This window comes from Aspergillus fischeri, genomic scaffold (assembly GCF_000149645.3).
Source record: "Aspergillus fischeri NRRL 181 1099437636264 genomic scaffold, whole genome shotgun sequence".
Lineage (NCBI taxonomy): Eukaryota > Fungi > Ascomycota > Eurotiomycetes > Eurotiales > Aspergillaceae > Aspergillus > Aspergillus fischeri.
This window is the reverse complement of record NW_001509762.1, coordinates 6,154,721-6,178,075: the sequence shown is the minus strand read 5'-3', so window position 1 is coordinate 6,178,075 and position 23,355 is coordinate 6,154,721. Positions and strand designations below refer to the sequence as shown.

At 50.6% G+C, this 23,355-nt stretch overlaps 12 protein-coding genes across 12 annotated transcripts; 9 read left to right on the top strand and 3 right to left on the bottom strand.

Annotated features, from left to right (window-relative positions):
* Nucleotides 1-30: 30 nt before the first annotated feature.
* On the top strand, nt 31-2,129 carry NFIA_093320 (transcription factor domain-containing protein; the record flags this gene model as incomplete). Its single annotated transcript, XM_001261265.1, has 4 exons — nt 31-143; nt 229-1,068; nt 1,124-1,489; nt 1,556-2,129. 4 exons carry the CDS (start codon nt 31-33, stop codon nt 2,127-2,129), a joined length of 1,893 nt encoding a protein of 630 aa, XP_001261266.1.
* An 877-nt stretch (nt 2,130-3,006) lies between these two features.
* Nucleotides 3,007-4,045, top strand: NFIA_093310 (RTA1 domain-containing protein; the record flags this gene model as incomplete). Its single annotated transcript, XM_001261264.1, has 3 exons — nt 3,007-3,269; nt 3,327-3,712; nt 3,774-4,045. 3 exons carry the CDS (start codon nt 3,007-3,009, stop codon nt 4,043-4,045), a joined length of 921 nt encoding a protein of 306 aa, XP_001261265.1.
* A 643-nt stretch (nt 4,046-4,688) lies between these two features.
* On the top strand, nt 4,689-6,011 carry NFIA_093300 (uncharacterized protein; the record flags this gene model as incomplete). The annotated part of the gene is made up of 1 exon (XM_001261263.1): nt 4,689-6,011. One exon carries the CDS (start codon nt 4,689-4,691, stop codon nt 6,009-6,011), a length of 1,323 nt encoding a protein of 440 aa, XP_001261264.1.
* A 309-nt stretch (nt 6,012-6,320) lies between these two features.
* NFIA_093290 (putative short chain dehydrogenase) lies at nt 6,321-7,178 on the top strand (the record flags this gene model as incomplete). The annotated part of the gene is made up of 1 exon (XM_001261262.1): nt 6,321-7,178. The coding sequence occupies one exon, from the start codon at nt 6,321-6,323 to the stop codon at nt 7,176-7,178; it is 858 nt and encodes a 285-aa protein (XP_001261263.1).
* A 2-nt stretch (nt 7,179-7,180) lies between these two features.
* NFIA_093280 (putative C6 transcription factor) lies at nt 7,181-8,609 on the bottom strand (the record flags this gene model as incomplete). Its single annotated transcript, XM_001261261.1, has 2 exons — nt 7,181-7,306; nt 7,356-8,609. 2 exons carry the CDS (start codon nt 8,607-8,609, stop codon nt 7,181-7,183), a joined length of 1,380 nt encoding a protein of 459 aa, XP_001261262.1.
* Nucleotides 8,610-10,347: 1,738 nt separating this feature from the next.
* Nucleotides 10,348-11,418, top strand: NFIA_093270 (putative 3-beta hydroxysteroid dehydrogenase/isomerase; the record flags this gene model as incomplete). Its single annotated transcript, XM_001261260.1, has 2 exons — nt 10,348-10,768; nt 10,835-11,418. 2 exons carry the CDS (start codon nt 10,348-10,350, stop codon nt 11,416-11,418), a joined length of 1,005 nt encoding a protein of 334 aa, XP_001261261.1.
* A 946-nt stretch (nt 11,419-12,364) lies between these two features.
* NFIA_093260 (uncharacterized protein) lies at nt 12,365-12,992 on the top strand (the record flags this gene model as incomplete). Its single annotated transcript, XM_001261259.1, has 2 exons — nt 12,365-12,584; nt 12,640-12,992. 2 exons carry the CDS (start codon nt 12,365-12,367, stop codon nt 12,990-12,992), a joined length of 573 nt encoding a protein of 190 aa, XP_001261260.1.
* Nucleotides 12,993-13,077: 85 nt separating this feature from the next.
* Nucleotides 13,078-14,702, bottom strand: NFIA_093250 (putative MFS transporter; the record flags this gene model as incomplete). Its single annotated transcript, XM_001261258.1, has 3 exons — nt 13,078-13,613; nt 13,666-14,366; nt 14,413-14,702. The coding sequence occupies 3 exons, from the start codon at nt 14,700-14,702 to the stop codon at nt 13,078-13,080; spliced, it is 1,527 nt and encodes a 508-aa protein (XP_001261259.1).
* A 928-nt stretch (nt 14,703-15,630) lies between these two features.
* Nucleotides 15,631-16,903, top strand: NFIA_093240 (uncharacterized protein; the record flags this gene model as incomplete). Its single annotated transcript, XM_001261257.1, has 4 exons — nt 15,631-15,810; nt 15,861-16,236; nt 16,286-16,406; nt 16,468-16,903. The coding sequence occupies 4 exons, from the start codon at nt 15,631-15,633 to the stop codon at nt 16,901-16,903; spliced, it is 1,113 nt and encodes a 370-aa protein (XP_001261258.1).
* Nucleotides 16,904-17,437: 534 nt separating this feature from the next.
* On the top strand, nt 17,438-18,864 carry NFIA_093230 (O-methyltransferase; the record flags this gene model as incomplete). The annotated part of the gene is made up of 6 exons (XM_001261256.1): nt 17,438-17,593; nt 17,642-17,771; nt 17,830-17,953; nt 18,000-18,021; nt 18,068-18,500; nt 18,548-18,864. The coding sequence occupies 6 exons, from the start codon at nt 17,438-17,440 to the stop codon at nt 18,862-18,864; spliced, it is 1,182 nt and encodes a 393-aa protein (XP_001261257.1).
* A 747-nt stretch (nt 18,865-19,611) lies between these two features.
* On the top strand, nt 19,612-21,526 carry NFIA_093220 (uncharacterized protein; the record flags this gene model as incomplete). The annotated part of the gene is made up of 3 exons (XM_001261255.1): nt 19,612-19,692; nt 19,908-20,873; nt 20,924-21,526. The coding sequence occupies 3 exons, from the start codon at nt 19,612-19,614 to the stop codon at nt 21,524-21,526; spliced, it is 1,650 nt and encodes a 549-aa protein (XP_001261256.1).
* Nucleotides 21,527-21,662: 136 nt separating this feature from the next.
* NFIA_093210 (RTA1 domain-containing protein) lies at nt 21,663-22,599 on the bottom strand (the record flags this gene model as incomplete). The annotated part of the gene is made up of 3 exons (XM_001261254.1): nt 21,663-21,995; nt 22,043-22,434; nt 22,485-22,599. 3 exons carry the CDS (start codon nt 22,597-22,599, stop codon nt 21,663-21,665), a joined length of 840 nt encoding a protein of 279 aa, XP_001261255.1.
* Nucleotides 22,600-23,355: the final 756 nt, after the last annotated feature.

Sequence of the window (23,355 nt, the reverse complement as noted above, 5' to 3'; positions counted from 1 at the left end):
AGATGTCCTTGGCTTCACCAGCCAAGCCGCATGTCTCCCTACGACACAGGAGATACAAGGCCGTCCTTGCCTGCGCGACGTGTCGGCGTCGTAAGGTCAAATGTGATGGTCTGCGTCCAGGTGCTTCCATTCTCTTCTTACCCGTAGCCCCCGATAAATATCTTCCGTCCCGATGTTGTAAATACTGATTATCCGGATTCCAGCGTGTGGAAGATGTCAAAGGACCAGAGAGCTCCAAGAACCATGCACATACATCTCGGCGTCAGCCCGCCGTAGCAGTACTGTCAAGGACCCTCTTTCATCATCTGCGGCATCTCGACAACTTCCGATTCCTGTTACGTCTGCTCAAACGCATCCGCGGCAATCTGATGTCGTCGACACTTTCAGCACTAATGGACCCGGTATTCCAGGAGAATTCTCTTTCGCCGTCAAGGCTGCTGTGAATGCCAGATTGGGGCTACCGTCCTCCAAAAAGCGGTGCCCTATTCTTCTGACAGACGCCCCGTTATTTGGCTTGTTGTCTCTTCCAGAGTTTACAGATCTCGCGGTAAATCCTGCGGATAATGTTCTACCCCCGCGTAAGCATGCCGACCACTTGGTGAGCCTGTACTGGCGATGTCTCGACCCTCTGGAACCGCTGCTTGATCAGAGATCTTTTAGCGCCGCCTATCAGGCACTATTCGACGGTAGTGAGATGGAATGCGATGAGCAAACTTTTCTCTGCACGCTCAACCTTGTTCTTGCTTTGTCCACTCAATTACAGGAATCAACTCCTTCGGAACAGAGAAATAGTGCCAGTAAATCTTTCTTCCTTCGAGCCTGGCATCTGTTGCGTCCGGAGGTCATCCTCTGGCAAGCAGGCTCGTTGGAGATCGTTCAATGTCTGCTTCTCATGACCAGGTATCTTCAATGTACCCCAAATCTACAGCAGACGTGGATGGCACTGGGTTCGGCTGTGCGGATTGCCCTGAGCATTGGCCTCGACCGCTCAGAGAAGAATATGTCCGGGTTAAATAGGGAGAACCAGTTGGCACGGGATGTTTGGCAGCAGTGCGTATTTATGGACAGGTATGGAGAAGTATTCCACGTTTGCAGGCTCGAGCCTCTGTTGATTATCCTTCAGAAGCCTTTCTTGGTCGCTTGGGCGGCATTCCACGGTACCTAGTGTACCCTTTTTATCCTTCGACCCGGTTCGAAATGGTAACGATGTACCTGATTCGGACGGTGAGACCAATGCTTCAGTCTCTGAGATAACGCAGGAGTTGAACCAAATCACCGGCTGCATCGGTCTTTCTCCAGTGCTCACAGGCAACAGCGCAGCAGTGGGGCAGGACTTGGTTGTGCCAACCCAAGCCGACCCCAGTGCCCTCATGCAGATTGACGAATGCCTTACTAGATTAGAACACAGACTTCCCCCCGTCACGTCCAATACGGCCAGTGGTGAAACTGCTAATCCCTTCGAGGGACGGCTGATTCTTCTTCGTCTCCGGTGAGTCGTGACGAGCCCTCGTTGCTAGTTCGTATATCAGACACGGAGCTAAGCCTGCGCTCTTAGTCTGGCGCACACACGCATCATGTTTCTGAGACCCGTCATAGCTCGCGTCTGTCTATCGCATCTGCAAACGCGGAAAGTTTCTCCATCAGCTGAAACGAGCATAGGCGACCGCGTCCTCGAAACATGCGCCACGCTGTGCGTCGAAAACGCACAGAAGCTCATAATGCTGGTTCAGGAGTGCGCGCGACCCGACAAGACTGGACTCATACCCTGGTGGTACCGTATTTTCTACCTCTACATTGCAATGCAGCATTTGATAGCGGCAATGCTGCGACCTGATCTCTTCGGGACTGTGGTCCCGGACTCATGGAACACGGCTGCATCAGTATTTAGTGCACACGAGCACCTCAGTCTGTCTGTGAGGCGATGTTTGAACAAGCTTCAGATGATGTGGCAGAGGGTCATCGATATTCACTCTCCACCTACTCACGAAGCTCCTCCATCCAGCATGGACGACAACACGGGGCTCCAGGACGTCTTTGGGTATCTTGGGTTTGATGCTCAAATGGCACCGTTCGGGCTGGACGATTCAGCGTGGCTGGACAGTGTGGATTGGACAACATGGTCGTCCTAACATGCACTTGCCTATGCTGTTTGCTCGATTAATCTGACCGCCTAGTGAACCTTTATTTACTTTGCCATGCTTAAGGGCGGAACGTATCCTTTACAACACTTTACAGAGGGGGAATGTGGTGTCGCCCAGATGAGGACAGGCATTTCTGAGGGCGGTATAATGTCTTCTATTCTGGTGCAGCGAAGATATATAACCCTAGATTCGGATTTGAGAAGTCAATCTTCCAGTACCAACAGAACGAATACCATAGTTTCGACGCCCGGTCGAAGATGAAGGGGTTACGAGTTGCTTATGCAAAAGACAACACGAATATGGAACCAGATCCTGTCTCAATGCTTGCCGGCGTCCTCGACGACGGTCAGCCGAATTGTGCCCACTACTTTCGATCTTTTTCGTCTACTATGTTCTAACCCACGTCTATTGAAGTCCAGACGTACCATCTATACTGTACATCCAATTGGATGGGAAATACTCCACACTAAGGATCTATTTCGTGTGCGAATGAAACCGGGGGTCCCCAGCTGATGGTTCACCGAACAACTCCCAACTGGTGGCACCTTGAGTCAGTAGCATCTATCGAAAAAGTGCGGAAAAAAGGGGTCCAGACCACGAAACCCGATGCTAGTAGTCTATTGGCTCGAGAATAAGTTATTTTAGCTCGCACGCAATGGTTCATTGTCGGGTTTGATCCACTGGGAACGAATACAGGCTTGGCATATCAAAAATACATAGCATTGACTGTGCCATTTTGAGAATCAGAGAGACCGTCCCTTCACTATAAATGGGAAGTCGCTGTCATTGATCCTTTCTTCCCATTGCACACTTCTCTGGAAAGAAATCAGCCATGCCTACTCCATCAAGCCACGTCTCTGCACCAATGCCGACCATCACGGCACCCTGCACCCTAGATACATGTCCCCTCGACTGGGCTCTGGTGCGCTACATGCCCAGTCTCCCGGGAAATGCTCTATACCTGGCTCTTTTCCTTATCATGCTACTTGTGCAGATCTATCAGGGACTGCGCTCCCGCACCTGGTCCTACCTCGCTTGCATGACTGGCGGGCTCCTTCTTGAAGTCGTCGGCTATGGCGGACGCCTCATGCTTCACTCAAATCCGTTCAATTTCTCGGCCTTCCTCCAGTAAGTACCGATGCACAATCCCCTATCACCTGGCCCGTGCGATGTTAATGGAGCTAGGTACCTCATCTGTCTTACCATAGGACCCGCTTTTATCACCGCAGCGATCTACCTTTGTTTTGGACGGGTCATCATTGTCTACGGCGAAGGCTTCTCCAGGATTAAATCTCGAACATACGCCATTATCTTCGTGACCTGCGATCTTCTATGTCTCGTTCTGCAGGCCGCAGGTGGAGCCGTGACTGCCACCGCAGGACGGGACCAAGACGGCCTCCGCCATACCGGGGTCAACATCATGATCACAGGTCTAGCAGCGCAGGTTGCATCGATAGGGGCCTTCATGGCGCTTGCCATCGATTACCTGTGGAGACTGCGCCGACACCGACAGTCACAGTCCTGCATGTTCTCGTCCGGTGGCAGTTGGAAATGGAGGGGGTTTCTCTGGGGTTAGTTCCACATCCATAAACAATCACCTTCAAAGGACAGTTCTAACTGAGAGTACATCAGGCATTGGAATTGCAACTTTCCTCATCTTCATCCGATCGATCTTTCGTACGGCCGAATTGAACGGCGGGTTCAGCAGTGACCTTGCCAATGATGAGGTTGCGTTCATGATCCTCGAGGGCGCGAGCATGGTCGTCGCCTGTGGCAGTATGAGTATATTCCACCCGGGACTGAGTCTAAAAGGGCATTGGAAGGACCCCATGTCCTGTCCGTTGAAGACCCAGCAGGACGATGGTCTTCCGTTGGCTGAGACAGCCCAGGGGAATAGATATTAACACGGATTATACAAAGTGGAGGGCTTTACCTGGAGCGGAGAAATGGTCAGCAGTGAAAGTGTCTGCCTCGAGATGGCTCCACAACAAACTTTATTGAGCCACAAAGATGGCTATTTATGTAGCTGGACATTGATTGGACAGGTATTGAAGCACCCTAGTATATGGGCAGTGCCATTGGTCTGCTCGTATTGCTCATCCGCAATAGGTATAATGTGGATTAAAGAAGACCGAGATATATCCGATATCCACCCTTGATATGTATATGGGGTATCTCGCTTTTGTTTCAGATGTAGAACATTTGACTGCCTTTACTGTCATCTTATCGATAATTTTATAGAAATACGCAAGGAAGACACGGTACAATGCGCAGAGCACATACTAAATCAAGGACCGGTTGCCGAACATGCAAGTATGACCCCTCCCTGCTCAAACGAGAAAACGAGTAGATATATGTCTGATACGATATTTACTGACTCAATCTCTGTACTGCTACAGAACCCGTCGTATCCGTTGCGATGAGACATGGCCCTCCTGCAAGCGTTGTACGAGCACAGGCCGTCGCTGCGATGGCCCCTCTCTTACACAGACTAGCCCAGTCGCAGTCTCATTCACCCAGACATGGACGTTGACATCCACGGTGAGAATGCGACAATTTCCCAGATTATGGGAAGAAAGCGAACAAGACGCTCGCTATGTGCAATACTTCATCGAGTGTCTCTCCCGGGACATGTCCAGTTGTGGCAGCGAGTACGCGCCCTGGCGACCTCTCATGATCCAAGCCATGCACCAGGAGATTGCTATCCGTCGAGGTGTTGTCGCTCTTAGCGCGCTCATGCAGGAACGACTGGCGAATGGCTCAGTGGGGATACATGGGTTTAATACACCCCCTCGGAGCGGTCGGTATCTTTTCGGGCTGAAGAAGTATGGCAGAGCGTTGGCTTCCTTGCAGGGATTAGTCAAGGATATGGGGAACGACAAATATCTTACCCAGGTAGCCCTGCTCTGTGGGATCGTCTGTATATGGTTCGAGATTCTCATGCGGGATTATCTTGCCGGGTTGAGTCACCTGGAGATGTGTTTGAAGATTGTCCTAAATGCAGGCCCTTTGGGAAATATCGACTCAGACATCCAACGAGCATATGCGCGAATGGACATGCAAGCATCGCTGTATGTCGGGATTCGTGCCCCCGTCACCGTCCGCGAAGAAATGTCCCCGATTCCCTACGTCTTCGACTCTTTCAACCAGGCCGAAACCTGCCTGATGGAGGAGTACGCTCGAGTCATCCACTTTTACCGTAATGGAGGCAACTTCTACCGTACCCATCAATCAGATGGCGTTCCGCTGGAGCTGGTCGCGTACACACAGACCCTGCAGACGCGTCTAGAGCTCTGGAAGTCGGCATTCGGGTACTCTTATTCGTGTCAGAAGGCGCAGGGCAGTCCGCAGACTTCTGCGCGCGCTTCTCTTCTGCTCATCCAGTATTACGTCGCACTAGTAACTGCATCTACATCCGTCTATGCCGAGGAAACGCTATATGATCGGTTCGTGTATGCGTTCAAGCGGATTCTATCCCTGGTGAGAACATCCAACGCCTGCCAACAGAGCGCAGCTGCGAGTTTGCTCGTCGGGGTTCCCATGAAGATGGGCGTCATATACCCGTTGTATTTTGTCGCAACCAAATGTCGAGACTCGGCGGTCCGGCAGGAGGCCATCGACTTGTTGTCCTCGGCGCCGTATCCGGATGTGGTCTGGGAGGCGCCGATACTGACGGCTGTCTCACGGAGGGCGAAGGAAATCGAGGAGCTGGGACTAGACGGAAACGGGCCGATTCCAGAGTTCAAGAGGCTTCATGGCCTCGGGTGGGCGATAGATTATGAAACTCGCCAAGTGAGTGTGGAATTCCGTAGACGATCCAACGGAATGGACGGCGAGTGGGACGAATGGAAGGAATGCCTTAGCTGGTAGAACTGGTAGACAAAATGCATGCCTTTTCTCATAGAGCGTAATCCTTGGAAATTTTCTCCAAGTGGGTCTTCCCGTAATCTTTACTGCCGACGTTCTGTCTTGAGGCTTTCCTTAAGTCCATGGAGATAAGCCTCCGCTATAAACACCGCTGGGCCGCAGATCAGCATCAAGGTTCTTAAATCCTCGGAGATTAGTAACTCAGACATATAGTGAGTGTTGAAAAAATGTATCTACGAGTTTATAAATCTCCCTTCTTCCCGCTGGACGTCTCGTCTACTCAGCACATCACAACTGTTCCACTTCCACAACATGACCACCTTTCAGACAATCCTTATCATTGGAGCCACCTCGGGGATTGGCGAAGAATTGGCTCGCCAGTATCATGCCAACGGAAAGAAGGTCATCATTTCGGGTCGCCGAACAGAACGACTGGAGGCCCTGACGGCTGAGCTACCAGGGTTGGGCTCCATCCAGGTATGTGCAGCGCTCTATAACATACGGTTGTCTAACAAAGCACAGATGGATGTAAAGAACCTTGAAGCACTGCCCAGCAAGATGGACGAAGCATTTGCAAAGTACCCAGACATCGATGCGGTAATCATCAACGCCGGCATCCAGCGTCTCCTGGACTTCAACACCACCGATGTCTCTGCAGCCCAGTACCCAACCACAGACGCCATCAGCGACGAGATCACAACCAATCTGACCGGGCCGACCGTCCTGGCACGCTGCATCATCGAACACTTCAAAGCGTCGCGACCGAACCAACCTTGCCTTCTAGCCTTTGTGACTTCAGGTCTGGCGTTGGTCCCAGCCACCATGTTCCCCGTGTACTGCGCCACAAAATCAGCGCTGCATTCCTTCACGGTGCTCTTGAGGAACCAGCTCAAGGATACTTCTATCAGTGTGGTCGAGATTGTGCCCCCGTACGTGGAGACAGAATTAGATAAAGATCACGTCGATGAATTGGCCAGACGCATGGGTGGGACGAGGCCGCAGGCGATGCCGGTCAAGCAATACGTTGACAAAGTGGTGCGAGGGTTGGAGGTCACAGATGAGAATGGGAAGATCCAGAAGTATGTCGCTGATGGATTCCCTCGTGCTGCAGTCGATGCTTGGGTTACGGCTATCAGTCCCATGGCGAAGATTTTGCATACCGAGCTATGAGTCTAGACAGTCGAGGAAGTACTCGGGTCGAGAAGCTCGTCGATTGGGAATGTTGAGTCCTGGCCGAGAAGAAGGCTCTCATACGCAGTCTCAAAGTCGCCTGCTTGTACAAATGAATCCCAAGCATCCTGGCGATTTCTATTAGCTTTGTTCCTATCAAACTAGAAAGCAACGCACCCAATTAAGTTCAACCGTATTCATGTTGGAGTCCTTTGCATCATCTTCGTATGTATAAAGTTCTACATCAGAAATAGACGCAGGCTGACCACTGTGGGTGGGATCTTGAGGAAGGCCCCTTTCGCCATCCACTAAGACTGGCACGTCAACGGCCGGCGCAAGTCGATCTGGAAGGCCAAGTTTCGGCCGTAATAGCTCCAGCATTGTGTCAAGCACGAGTCCAACCTTGCCTGCTTCATGATTCTCACCAGCCAGGTTGTTCCAAATCTGGCGCGAAGTGTCGAGAGCCTGGAATATCTCCTCGATACGACCATCTATTTGCGAAGGAACCCGCTGGTCTGTTCGCGTCCAGTATTGCAGATATAAGCACAGTACCATCGCAGCCAGGCTAAAGTTCGCACTGTCAGGAGTGATAGTGTACCCATGGAAGTTGCTAAAACACCCTCCCGGCTGGGCCTCCCTGTATATGGTAGCCTGATGTCGGAGTAGCGTCATGGACGAATCAATGCTTCTTTGCTGAGAAAGAGCAAACGTGGGGTTCTTCCGGGCCTCTTGGAGGTACTTCCGATGCAGTGCGGTAACTGCTTGATGGTAAAGCGTGTCTAACTGGACTTTCTGCACCAGGACATATGCAGGTTCGTTTGGCGCATTGTGCCAGTTATTCAGTTGCAAATGGGGAGGAATCGACCGATAAGCCTCCATCAGGTCACTGTCGAGTTGTAGGACCCTCTCATAGGGCTGCCGCTGTACGGAATTCAGGAATTCGACGACCCGTCTCATCACTCGAGAAAGTTTAAGCTTGGCTAGTAAATAACCGATTGGGACACTTGCCGAAAAGGGCCTTGAAGGTGGCAATTCGGACATGCCTTCTTCTATGTCGGTATCAAGGAGGTTGCGCGGCGGGTCTGTATCAGAGTCCTCCGACCGGACGGCCGTTGGAATGCCAAGATGAAAGGACGACAGGCAGTCAATCTGGTCGATGGTGCTCCAGATCCTCCGGCGCACCTCTCCCTCAAAGGGCGACAGGTTGGAGAACTGGGACGGATCCCGGTGCAATCCCAGCCTCATCGCCAGACGCACGATCGAGCCGATGTGAGTTATTAATCCAGCTCCCCATTCTTCACGATGAGAAAACCCAAAGATGCCGTGTGCGATCATTGCTTGGAGCGTCTGCAGAGTAGTCTGGTTCGTTTTGATGCGCTCCAGACACTGGCCAGACTTGTTATGGTAGAGCTTCCCGAGTGCGTCAGACATCCCTGAGTTGTCTTTTGCTTCAGGAAGAAATTTCATCGCCAAGCTGAATATCGAATAGAGCAGAGCTACCCATGTTAACGTAGCGGATGATGAGTTCTCCCAGTATTCTTCGTACTGTTTACAGTCAGCGATGGTTGACTAGCTACGAAGGATGGCTCCAACCTGTTTCATAAACGTCGGATAATGAATCGAGTCTGATTTTTTGTGAGACGAGCAGGGTTGCAACATCATTCTCGAAACTTACATCTTGTTGGACCAACGAAAGAGTGTGGAGCAAAGAATGCTGATATCAGTCTATCCGCTGCGGAGCGAGACGGCATGACCGCTAGCAGCTCGTCATTCAATCCAGGAGCAGTCCCCTGGGGATGATTGCATGTATCCTTGTGTAAGTCATCTTGGATGCTCAATGTCGCCAGCTAGAGAAATTTAATCAGAATCCTCAGCATGTTCCATGCAGTAGAAATGACGAAGCTACCTCGCTGAGGACACTATCCCAGTGACTTCCACTTCGATAGAAAAGTCCGTCAAATAGCCGCCCAAGGACAGGACTGTTGGCCCTGCTCTCGGACTGTGGTGCCGAGCTAGTCACTTTCTGTCGTCGACTGGGACGAGCGGCATACAGACAAAGATTACTGGACCCTCGCATCACACAATTGTGACAGGGCTGATGACGATCACATCGCAGTCTAAACCGTGTCGGTTAATATGTATCACCCCATAGGTTAGATGGCTAGAATACATACTTGCGCACCCGGCAGGAAGCACAGGAAAGTGGGACTCGATTGCGTTTTGCAGGGCCGGCTTTCGATGCGGTCGGAGCGTTGGATGATGATATATCCATGTCGACATGGGTCAGTAGAGCAGGAGATATCAGTCGCCTTGATGAGTTATTCCAGTCTCGTCTGTCTACTGATGAATTGATGACAGAAGAATATCGAGAATTCGAGATGTTGAATGAGTAAGCTTGCTAAGGAGGATACTCTATGATTGGTGAAATTGTTTAGACATAGCTTACCTCATCTCTCTTCTTACAATGAATTATGCTGATGTATAAATCTGACTGTCTTCTACAATTCTGCTTGTATTACTTGTATTACCTAGATAGTTTTGCTGCTTCCATAAATATGCTATGATAACTTAAAAAAAAAGCCATTAGCTTTCAATCGCAGAAGATTGTATGGGTCGAATACTCATCTAGTGGGCATATCGAACGCTTAGTCTGGATATATATATTTAAACGGGCAGTCCGTCTTCTTCCGCCAATATTATACAGATGTCTCCGTCTAGTGAGAGGCAACACTCATATAGATAGGTTTACACTCTTTATACAAATGGTATAGCAGAGAAGACTACATTAAGAAAGATATCCGTTGGGATTTTGCAATTGATGACTGACAGAAGTGGCCAGTTGATTATCCATCTCTACGTTGATTGTTTATCGAAGGCAAGCCATCTTTATGTTATCAGTATACCACAGTATCGGACGTAATACTAATCATTTATACAAAGTTAAGAGTAGCCATGTGGTTATATTGACTATTCAATCACTAATCAAAAACTTGACGGCGGAGGACCGTCTCCACTATGGGGTACATGATCACTAAACAATAATAAACCATTATTACCGCAAAATGCGATGGACGCCCTCACGTCGAGTTGTATATTTAACCAAAACTGCCTCCTATAGCATCTGTTCTCATCTACACTAATTCTTTATTCTAAGGACAATTCCAACCAAATGCCTTCCGGACTTATCTTCATCACCGGTGCTACCGGCTTTATTGGCAGCGCTGTGGCCCTCGAAGCCCTCAAAGCAGGTTACTCACTGCGCATCAGCATCCGCAAGGAGTCACAGATCCCCAAACTCAAGAAAATTCTGTCGCAATTCGAAGACAAGATAGAGTTCATTGTCGTGCCTGACATCACTCAGGAGTCTTCCTTCGCAGGGAAGCTAGACGGAGTCGACTATGTGCTTCACCTTGCCTCTCCTCTTCCCCACGGGACGAATAAAGAGACGTACTTTGGTCCGGCTGTAAAGGGCACGACGGCCATCCTGAAAGAAGCCGCCAAAGTCAGCACGGTCAAGCGAGTCGTGATTACTTCGTCCATGGCGGCACTCATACCGCTCACGGGAGTTCCCGAGGGGGCGTTCGTCAGAGGTCGGGTTTCCCATGATTTTAGAGTAGTTGTCAGGCCGAGGATAAATACTGATTGAACATGCACAGAGGACAACGGTTGGGACCTAACCGTCGACCCAAATGCTGACTTCACAGGCCCAGACAACGCCGCCACCTCGTTCAGCCTTTACCACGCCTCCAAGCTCCTAGCAAACAACGCCAGTTGGGAATTCAAGAACACCGAGAAACCGCATTTCTCGCTCGTCACTCTCCATCCTGCCTATGTCTTTGGACATAATCATGTGCAGACTAGCCTGGAGGAGGTCCAAGGTGGTACTAATGGAATGCTCTGGGGAACCATCATGACCGGCAAACCACTGGGAAACATTACTGGGGTGCATGTCCGGGACGTGGCTGAGGCACATATTAAGGCGCTTGATGAGACGGTGCCGGACGGGTCCAAGTTCTTGTTGGCAGGTAAAAAGGCATCCTGGAGCGACGTTGCTCGCATCGTGAAGAGAGACTATCCGGCAATTGGTGCCAAAATTACGGAGGATATCTCTGGAGAACCTTACCCACTGGATACAACTGAGGCCGAGAAGGTCTTGGGCATGAAATGGAGGTCGTTGGACCAGATGGTCAAAGACGTGCTGGACCAACAGTTGGGGTTGATGAGACAGGCAACCCTGTAGACGGATGCTATATTTGTTACAATATGTTGATTAGATCAGACGATCGCTGCAATATGTTCAGTCTGTCAACTCGTTAGATTCCCAGTAGGCATTACATACGTCAGTGCCATGAGGAATATTATGTCATTAATTGCATGAGAAATCTCCAGCTATATACAATTGCCGCATCCCTTCGATACCGGATGCACCTTCATGATCAACCTGCTACTCGCAATACTGGTTCATTTGGATGGTATTGCGACTCATCCGCTGCAACACTGAGCTCTTTGCGCGCCGCCTTGTCAGAGACTTTCAAGTGGTAGTCCATCCTGGCTGCATTATAGAAGTGACTGAAGATATAGTTTCCCTGACCGTGTCAATCTTGTTCCTCTGCGATTAGACAAGGCGACCTACCAGCATGAACTTTATTACTTGCTCCTCCGAAAAGGAGGCTTTGTGACGTCCGAATCCACAGGGAGGTCCTACAATGGGCCACGTCAATCGAGAGTCCCTAACTCGCCTCGTTCAAGGTACAAGTAGGTACGTACCGATGATCAATCCAGTGACGCAGACTGCAACCCCCAAAAACTATGATCATCGCAAATGCCGAGGCGTGTCAGATTTCAATGTCTCGCGTCCGGACCAAGGGGGTAAGTACCGTGGCAAACACCGTCAGATAGTCATCCGACTTGAGTCCTCCACGAGGGTATTTCCAGCCCCCAGCTGCTGACCGCTAAGTCATTGTCTTCCAAGGGGAAGGTCAGCCAACTAGCCTCAGAGTATATGAGCTGCAGCTCGTCTTCGATGACAAGGGCAGAGCCACCACTGATGCCCTCACTGGGGGCCGCTTCACAGATTCGAGTACAACAACCAGCTCAGCGACCTGACATGGTACCCTCCCACTGCTATCGGTGCACCATCGGCAGGGTTTGGATACGATATATTTGTGGAAGACAGCAACCTGGTAATGGCAGAACCGGTAGTGAGTGCGCTCATGCGCATCTCGATTCTCGGGCAGACGCTTGAGCTTGACGTTTTAGAATTCGAATTCAGCACTGTTGTTCGCTCGACGACTGGCAAGCTGGGCTTCAATCGCATGAGTCTCCAGGATCTGCACGGCTTGCAGCAGGATCACGCGTTGAGGCAACAGTCTACACACAGGGGCGCTGACTTCGAGGAAGGTCAAGGTACGCCTCGGCCTGCAGGGTGCGCTTTCATCGGACTGCGACTATGAATGGACAGTCCCAGACAGCGGGCAATACTACACTACCAGAAGGGACTACATCGAGGCATTCGGGCAGTGGACGGAGCGTTTCCCGTCAAACCGAATCCATTACCACGAGGGCGCCCAGCCATCGTCCGTCTACAACTGGGAACTCGGAGTCCATATCCCTTGTTTGATTATGGAGGGTCTCATGGCTACTCAGCAGTTCGAGCTGGCCTTGAAGGTAGCCAGGCAGATATACGATCCTCGCAAGACCTGCCTGTCAATGCATGCTGGTCCTTCCAGGGAAAACTGGATGATGCATGGTTGCTTATATCCTACGCAGTTACGGGCCCGGTTTGAGACTTGCCTTGTGCTTGGACCATCTTAATACTGTTACTAGATTAAAGTGTTTGTAACTATGTGTAGTTCTAATCTGACAGCATATATTATTTCCAAGTTCAGCATACACAGCACTATGCAGACTTCACAGCTTTACCGAAATGCATTCTCCCCTGCCACCTGCGCAGCCGCTGTCCAAACAGCTGCAACACCACCATAAAGAACAGTGACCCAAACGTAATAGCCGCTTGGATCCCCAGTGCCCTAGCCGGTCCCATGCCGCTGACCCAGTCAATCTGAATATATGTAGCCATGAAACCTCCCCAGTTGCGACTGGCCGTCACCCACGCGCCCACCTCGCCGGATCCCTCGGGGTAGCAGTCGAGCAGGTATGCGTTGATGGCGGTCGTGATGATCATCATACTGCTGCATTGCATGGCTGCGAAGACGGCAATGACCATGTAATGCCAGTGGCGCTCAAAGGCGAACCCGAGCACGATCAGACTGACGCAGCAGAGGATAGTGGCGGGGTAGACGATGATCAGGCGTGCTTCGGGGTGCAGTCGGCCTTGGTGTCGATTCATATAAAAGGTGCCCACTGCATCGTGGAGGTAATGTCCCATCAACCAGCCAATGATGACACCGACGATGCCGAAGAAGTAGAAGTAGCCTGTCAAGGTCAGTATCTCGAGAAACCGCAAGTCAAGGGATATATCATATACCAATGCCGCGAGTGGAAAAGCCGTAGTCATTGCTCAGCCAGATTCCGATGGTCGTATTGACTCCAATCACCCAGGCGAAGTTGAGGAAATAGTAGATCAAGATAATCAGCACCGGAATTCTGGTAATAGCGACGATAGGTCGCATAGCGCACTGGAGGAAACTCTTCTCCCGCCACAGCTGTGCTTGCTGGGCTCCCGTGAGGCGGGCGATATATGACCCCCTTGGGATCTGGCGACCTTTTCGATTAAACAGCGTTTCATCGAGAAGAAAGACAAGCAGAAAGGCCACGGCTGACATGCAGGTACAAAGCCAAAAGGCCCAGCGCCAGGAGACATCCGTCACGATAAAGCAGGTCAGCAGCGGGCCAAGGTAGGGGCTCATGATGATGAAGAACTCGATGTAGTTGATGACTTTGGGGTGTTCATGGAAGAAGAACAGGTCTTTGATCCAGAGCAACGCGCCTCCCTGACCGACACTGCAGAAGAGCCCGTTGATGATCCGCGCCGCCATGTATGACTCGAAGCTGGTGGCCGCTGCGGACCAGGCACAAGTCCCGACCATGACTGCTTGGAAGAGCAGAAGAACGGGCATGCGACCGAAGAAGCCTGCCAGTATCACTACGATGATACCGCACGAACCGATCGTGAAGAGGTTGCCTACGACGGCTCGTTGGACCGTGGCCTGGGACAGATTCCACTCTCTAATCATATCAGCGGAGTTCTTTGGATATGAAGTATGGGCCCTACATGGACTGAGGGATGACAGTAATGATCGCCGTGCCTCCAGTATAGTCGGCCAGGAAGGCGATATACGCCATGATCCAGACAATCAGCCATTTCTTGTGCGAGCTCCAATTCAACGGATCATCGGGGGTGTCTAAGGGTTGTGGGATGAGAACATAACGGCCATCTGGAGTTGTTTTCAGGCCGGCCGCGTTGTTAGGATATCGGCTGGGTTCAACGACATATCCCTCCAGGGCTTCTTCATCCTCGTCGATCCCAGCCGAAGTAATCTGTACGGGGGGCTTGTCGTCCATTGTATGAGCTGATGCCAATACAACGTGACTCTATTAGTCCACCTTTAATCGGCAACCTCGGGTGCAATTGGCCTGGGGAGAGACGAGAGAGAAATCCCAAAAGGTTTTTGAACGTTTGTGGAAAACGCTCAACTATAATACACGCTGTGGAATTCGGGAAATTTTTCATTTATCCTAATGAACAGGGAACATGACTTGTTCTGTGTCCATACCACTATATAAGATCCCTGCAGCGCCAGCAAAATAGACCACGTCCTGTCTCGGATCCGGTACGGATTTACGGCACAATTACCCGAGAGATACTGTTCTTAAGAGGATAGAAAGAGACGCAAGCCCCTGCATCTAGTAAGAATCTAGACAGGGATCAGAAATTCATATATCGTGGGTTAGGATTACCAGAAACGGGAAATGCAGATGGAAGAGACAAGGAAGTTGGCTGTGGTCTTAGCACGATAGCATTCTCTTGGCCCACAATTGACAGGAATCATATCTGAGAGACTCACCAGCATCGTAGAAGTCAAGCCGAATTAAGAAATTGCTGTTGCTTTGCCCAGACATAGCCGTGGGAAACTAATATACTCTAACGACAGGGATGCGACAGGGGACGATCCCGCGGTTGCATAATAGTCCACTTCCAACTCACAGAGAGGTCATTTATGCCTATTTCATTGGTCATTTAATTTCAATCCATGGCCTCTAGAGCAATACAGCACAGTCATGGTGCTTGTAAATCTCATACGTAGTCCAGGATAACAAGAAACTGTTCTCAGCTCCCTGTCCACTATCCCTGTAGCGAGTGTAACAGAGTTTGACCGGGAACAGCACCCTAGACGGCCTCCATCTGGCTGGACTACAAAATCTCCGTGACTGAAGTAATCACGTACTCTACTATGTTTTCATCGACGTGCAACGACGACTCAGGCTCACTATGGCTACGGCATACGGAGGACGCGGTCCTGTTCTGCTCGGAGTTACCTGGGCAGAAACAGCCCTGGCTTTGATTCTCTTCGGGCTACGTGCAAAGACAGCGTCTCTGTGTCCACCAGAGGATGTTTCATTTGGGTTCTGTGGTCTGCGATGGGATTTTATCTGGGTGATGTTTGCCTATGTGTGTCGGATCGGCCACACTTGAGGACAATACATACTGATATACGGCAGGCACTTGCATTTGCGGCACAGTGCACCATGACGGTGAGTGTCTCATACGGTCTCGGGTTACACCAGGATCAGCTTTCGCACCAGCAGATTGTTGCCAGCAACTACTGGAGCTGGATCGCTCAAGTCCTGGCCATTCTTGATCTGGCCATCGCCCGGTGTGCAGTCATCGCTTTCCTCCTGGCCTTGCAAATGCATACCCACCGCAAAGGCCGCTGGGCACTGCTCACAGTGGGTGCCCTTCAAGGACTGATCAATGTCGCCGAGATTGGGGTCATCTTCCATCAGTGTGATCCCCCTCGGCGATTGTGGGATATGGACGTTCCAGGAACATGCAATCTAATCGAGACTTGTTTGTATATCGGATACGCTCAGGGTGGTATGCTCCCCTTGCATCTCAATAAGGACAAAGGTATTGATGGAAACAGGAATGGGTGCACTCGCGGACCTCTTTCTGGCCTGTTATCCGGTTTATATTATCGGACGACTTCAGCAGATGAGACTTTCCGTCAAGGTTGGACTGTGCTTGTTGATGAGTGGAGGTGTCATGTCAGTATTCCCTGCTTTCTGACATTTATTTCTTCTTTTCTAATGTCCATCCCTGTAACAGAGCAGGAATAGCCGGGATCAACAAGACAGTCGCCATATCCACCATCGCCGAAACCGCCGACCAGACGTACGCCATCGCCAAACTAAATACCTGGGTGCTGACAGAAATGTGGTTCATTCTCATCTTTGGGTCAATTCCGGTCCTGCGCCCCTTCTTCGTGCGATTCTCTCAGAGCATCAAGACTGTCGCGGGATACTCGGGTTCGCGTAGCCGCACTCATGCCGATGGCGATCGTAGTGGGAGTCGTCCCAAAGACGAGACATGGATAAACCTCGATGGCCAGCAGCATAGCCCCTGGATTGCTAATGGGCCTCGTACGAAGAAGGGCGTGTCCGTGGGGATTCATGGAGGCAGTGAGGAGAATATCCTGTCCACGACGTATCCTGATCAGATCGTTGTTACGAAGAAAACTACTGTGATGGAGGAGTCTCGCTAGCAGCTTATCCAGATAATAATGTCTTCCGTATCCTTCTGTATAATATTAGCATCTCTCTGGGTTTGAAATAGAGTCTTTCGCAGTGTCCCACCGGCTTCTTCATAATCGAGGAGACTCCTTCCAAGTATCAAGATTACCGAAGCAGCTCAACCGCAGCTAGCACATCAAGTTAAGGTAGATTTGTACATGATAGCTCGCTGACGCTTTATCTAACTGGTACTTTATTCCAAATCCCCCTGACTCCACCAGGATGCCCTAAACACACTAGTAGGAACGGTTCAAAGCACCCCTGTCTGGTGCGTTTCTAGTACACCCACTGTCATTTTGTCTCCGTCCAAACATTGTCCATTGGGTGGATCATGAGCGTGCCGCACTTCCATTGCCTCATTTGTGGATTGAGACCTTCCTGGATAAATTGGCGTGGTCAGGGACTTGCTCATCCTCTATTGCTCTGCGTATGTCAACCTCGCCAGCTTTCCGAGCCCCCTGGACAGTCCTCGTCTATATTCTTTTCCTTTTCAGCTTGTAGGCAAAATGACCATATTCGACGAGATTAAGCACGTCCAGACGCTAGCCGAGGCCGAAGCTGCAGGAGATCCCAATGCTCACAATCAACTGCTGGCTGCGATTCGCAAGCTTCAATTGGCAGCCGAAAAGCCGATTGACACAACTTCTCGAGTAAACTTTCAAGTAAGTCCTACGACATAAGTTCACTCGAGGAATGCAACTTACAAGCAGATTATGCAAAATATCTGCGTTCGAGTAGCAATCGAAAGGAAGCTGCTGCACGCGATAGCGGCGAGGAATGGAGAACCCATAACATCGGCCGAACTGTCGCGTGTGACTGATACCGATGAGCTCCTAGTTGGTAGGTGCCTTACATGCATCCCTCCGTATTCAGATCAATACTCACCCTAATGCATCAGTCCGTGTAATGCGCGTGCTGACCGCAATTGGGCTCGCCCTCGAGACGGCCAACCAGACATACGCGGCGAATGACACGACCCATTTTGAGATCCTCCCTGGATCAATTGCCGCAGTTAAGCATCAGTACGTATCTCCATGTTCATGAAGGGTGAGTGACCGACTTTAGTAGCTTTGAACCCGACTTTGGCATGGTACGTTCCCTCTATGCTCACTCCACGGTCCTGGCTGACAATCTAGGGAGCCAAACTCGTCGAGTACATGCGTGGGCCAGGCATTTCCCAGTTCGCCGATGAACCAGGGCAACAAACACTCTTCGAGTACGCACATGGATTTGACAAAATCTTCGGCATGCTCGAACAAAACCCAGAACAAAAGCAGGCGTTTGATGACTACATGGCCTCTCGACGGTTGATCAACCAGCCGCAGTGGTTTGAAATCTATCCTGCTGCCGAGACACTGCGGCATGTGAGAGACAGTCCAGATTCTGTCCTGCTGGTCGATGTGGGAGGCGGACCAGGTCAGGAAATGTCGCGTTTCAGACACCGTCACCCGGACGTTCCGGGGAGAATCATCTTGCAAGATCTGCCTCTAACACTCAATCGGATCGAGAAGATACCAGAGGGGATTGAGCCAATGGAACACGATTTCTTCAATCCGCAGCCGGTCAAGGGTGAGACGCATTCCCTGTACCAAATCAAACAGAACTGACAAGTAAAGGTGCCCGGGCTTATTTCTTCCGGCAAGTGCTGCATAACTGGTCCGACGCCAAAAGCAAGCAGATTCTGTCGCATATCGCCGATGCCATGGAGCCGGAATACTCCACCCTGCTGATCGACGACTATGTGTTGCCGGATACTGGGGCCGAGCTGAGAGCAGCTGAGATGGATATTCTCATGTGGTTACATACGGCCGGTCTCGAGCGAACTGTCTCGCAGTGGAGGGCTTTATTCGATGCTGTAGGTCTCGAGCTGGTGCAGATCTGGAATACCGACAAGGGAGATGAGTCGGTGCTAGAAGTGAGGAAAAGGCTGTGATGCATTCGAGGCTTTCAAATAGGCTTTTGATTGTAAATATGCATTACTTGCCTAGTACCAATGAAAGTGGCTAGATTGACACGTCCTGAAGCCCTGGGATTTTCGCAACGTTTCGCAGTTGCATTGCAGCTAGAGTATAGATCAGCGCCAATAGAAAAGCTTATACTGCCATCTTCTGCAGTAGTGGAGGTTTTCAGACGACTAACTGCTATCGTTCTGGATTATTTTCAATGTCCAATCCCAACTGAAGATCTTTATCAGCTTCAGAGACATTACCTTTCGGCACTTTTCCCTTCAGGCAGACACTGCGTATATTTTATAGTCTCGCTGTGCTTTCCAATGACTAACTTTCCACTGCCCATGCCATCTACCATTGAGGACTTCTTCCATGTCCTATCTACAAAGGGCAACCCCGTGTGACTTCCTCCTCCGTGAGTTATCCGCACTGTCAAGTGCCTCTGATACTCCTCAGGACACCGACCCTTCCATGAACCATCCTTTAAAAGGCCGACTCACCTTCCCATCCCTTTCAGACCCTTTTCCTTGGATCCAACCACCGGCTAAATCAGGCAACTCAAGCGCCAAGACCGTGGCTTCAATCCGTCCGTATTTGACCCGCCCGAGCCCCGAGGCAGCAGCTGGCAGCCTAATCACCAACGCGTCGATATAACGCGATTGACGCCTCTATTGTTGCTTTGACAGACAGCTTTTCAGTCATTGCATACAGAATCAGCAAGCTCACTCAACATGGCAGTGGCAATGGCTTCACCGCAGTCGCGTTTCGACTTACCGGGTTTCTCGTTACCCCTGAACTTCACCCCAGGGACGGTGAGGCGTGTCATGTTCCCCAATGGGCTGGACGATTATTCCATCTCGTAAGGTAATCACGGCCTGCAATTGAGGGCAAGCTGACAGAATAGACGGTTGGATACGCATCGAGAGATATTGATGATGCGAGCAATGAATGCAATCACCGACAAGCCGGACTGGGACAAGAAGGCACGTCGTCCATGTTATTCACACGCTCATACTGACCTTCACAGGTGTTCAATGATGAGATTACTGCCAAATGGCGTAAGGAAATTCAGGACAGCGGGGAAGATGTCAGCGAGCGAATGTTAGAGTGGATCATCAAAGAAGCGCAGTGGAAAGCTGGGGTCTTCCAAGATACCAAGCACATCGTCGCATTTGACGTGGGTGTTGTCAAATCCGATGTTGCCATATCGGAGGAATTACGGCAGGCTCTCATAGAGGCCGTCCGTCCCCTGGAGGAGCTTCCCGAGGAGCAGAAGGACTACCATCCTGGAACGGACGATAAGGTAGTTGACCTGGTTCATCCGTCGTTATTTCCTGTGATATACGGCCGAACGCGCATCCTGCCAGACCAGCTCATCAGTCTCGAAGCCTTTGCAAACCACATCGGTGAGGGCGAAGTGCTTTCTGTCCGCCCAAAGCAGGAGTGTGTCACGAAGCAGAGTGATTACGACTACTGGTACCAGAGGCGCCCTCATCGACCCTACAGCCTCAAGTTTCAATGGCTCCCTTGTGACGTCCACTTTGGACCAAACGATGAATGTCGGATTGCATCGTACATCAACAATCTACATCCCCAGCGACACCCAGGCCTGTACCAAGTCATCGAAAGGATTCTGGCGAAGACCATCCCTATGTGGAACACAACCCTGAGTCTCTTGGAAAATGATTATAAACGCATTGGATACTATGAAGTTGCGTATGAGGACCATCCAGAACCCGAGCCGGAGGCGGCGGACGAGGATGAAGAGGATGACGACGAATTCTGCGAGAAACACTGGGAATGGCAACGGAGTCAGCCCATCAAACGACCAGAACCAGGAAACTTTGTCCCGAACCCTTTTTACAACCAGGTCAACCTCCGCAAGGAATACGCCGAGCGAGGACTCCAGGTGATTGTCAAGCTGGCGAACATCGAGCTGACGCCAGAGAAACCCCAGTATGAAGGAGGCTCCTGGCATATTGAAGGGCAACTGGTAAGTCCCTCGTTGCTGTTGATCAACGAGCCCTTCCTAATGATGAATAGAATGAACATATCTGTGCTACGGCCATCTACTATTATGATAGCGAGAATATCTCACAGAGCACTCTCGCGTTCCGTCAACGGGCAAGCTCGGACAAGATCGAGGACATTCACTACGAACAATCCCGGCATGAGTTTCTGCAACAGGTCTTTGGCTTTGGGCCTGACGTGGATGGTTCCAATGAGTGCAACATCACGCAGCTGCTAGGCAGTGTCGAGACGCGCCAGGGACGTCTTCTCACCTTTCCGAATATCCTCCAACATCGCGTGGCGCCGTTCTCACTGGCGGACCGGTCCAAACCGGGCCATCGCAAGATCCTCGCATTTTTCCTCGTCGATCCGCATCTATCTATCATTTCCTCCGCGAATGTGCCACCTCAGCAAGAGGACTGGTGGAGAGAGCGGCAGGAGCTCGTTGGCTGTTTGCTCGGGGATAGGCTGCCTCCGGAACTGCAGGACATAGTAAAGGGCGAGTTCCATGCTATTCCCATCACGATGGAGGAGGCCCAGCATTACCGAAAGAAGCTGATGGAGGAACGTTCGACCAGGTTGGAGGAGCAGAACGAGAAATTCGAGATGGACAGCTTTAACTTGTGTGAACATTGATCATTACCGTCTGGCTCGTATCAATAGCCTGCGACGTGCTGAGTGCCACGGGGAAGCGAATTGCATTTGCTTTATGTAACACTTCTATCATTTTATACTTTGACCATCTTCTAGAGAAACTCATCGTTGTCAACCACTAGACCCTGGAATCGTAAATGTGACTCCCCTCCTGGATTGAAAGCGACTCGAAAGGTCCTTCCTTGTTCTTACCATGCTTCTTGCGCTCTTTCTCAGCTTTCTTTGCTTCTTTCTTCTCCTGCTTGATCCGCTTTTTCTCCTGCCTGCTGATCTTGGGAAATTCCGAGTCAGGGCCTTGCAACACTCGACCAGGATGAATGACGTTCAGAATGAGTAGAGCGAGGAACATCGGCGCCGCGTCGAGGACATATTCGTATGCCTCCTGAGTCAGAATGGGGTTCGTCGGATCCGTGCCTCGCGCGTACTGGCATAGTCGGAAGATGATTCGGATCTGCGACTTGTCAGTATACCCTCTCTTTCAGAGCTGAGATCACATACGGTGATGAGAGTCAAAGAGGCATATAGCGCCCAGAACAGCCAGCGCCAGGAAACTGAGCCACGGGTGGTCTTTTCGTAGTCCAATCCCCCATAGTTCTCCATTTGTACCATCCGACGGTGGAGATGGATTGCCAGAACGCCAAATATCAGCACGAACAGTTCTTGGAGTCCGATACCGCCCATGTAGATGTGGATACCGAGCATGGTGGTGCTGGTGGGGGCGTCGTGCTGTGTGGTGATGCTGGCACCTACGAGCTGGACGATAAAGGCGAGAATGTCCAGCCACACGAATATGAATCCATATCGTTTGGCAGAGATTCCTCCAAGGCGTCGCTCGGGGATGAAGAAGTGGATGAGGCGGCCTAGGGTCATGTAGATGAAAGCATTGATCCCTACATTTGATCAGTATCTCTCGGATTAGATGTCAGGAGGCTGGGCGCACATAAAGGTGCCAAAAGATATAGAAGTGTGTGAGCAGTAGCAAAGGGCTCGTTGTCCTGGTGTCGTGTCTGTAGAGTCCGGAATACAAATGCAAGTAACTCCCAGCTGGCTCCCATGATAACGACCCAGGCATATTTCTGCCTTTGTTAGCAAATCATTCTTGGATTTCTCGATGCGACACCAACCTTTTTGTAAATGAAAGCTTGAACGACGTGGCAGAGGGTCGTTAGCCCGAACAGGATCGTGAACAAGATTGCTGCGCCAAAGGACGGCACATAGAGAAGAATGGCATCACAGGCTTCTGGAGGCAGATAGCCATTTTTGCCTGGTTTTGGACGTGTACAGGTCTCGGTGGGAGATATTGCTGAAGCTGTAGCAGTGGGGGATATTGATGCTGTAGTGTTCATATTGACAGATGGTTATAATATGGGACTTGAGTAGAAGAAGCTTTCCAGTTGATCATGGTGTAGAGGCCATCATGGCTGGAAATATACACTTATATATATATCCATGATTTCTGACGCTATTTTGAAGCCTGTCAGGCAGCCAGATAATAGGATATATAACCAGTGTAGACATGACGCTCAGCCATATCAGTCTCCACCAGACATGAAGCATCCAACTCACATCATGACTTGAATCTTCTTCAGATATTTCAGTCTTTTTGAGATGACAAGCGAGCAGACCAATCAGACAGTATAAATGAAGCTTGGCAATGACATATGGATACGAAGTCAAGTAATAAAAATAGTCCAGGCTGACTGGGATCATAACGGGTCAATCATGGCGAATCTGACAGGCAAGCAATCGTCCACGCTGAATGGACAATTCACATCTTCTCGCATCCGCTAACTGTTTTAGTCTTGGAGCTT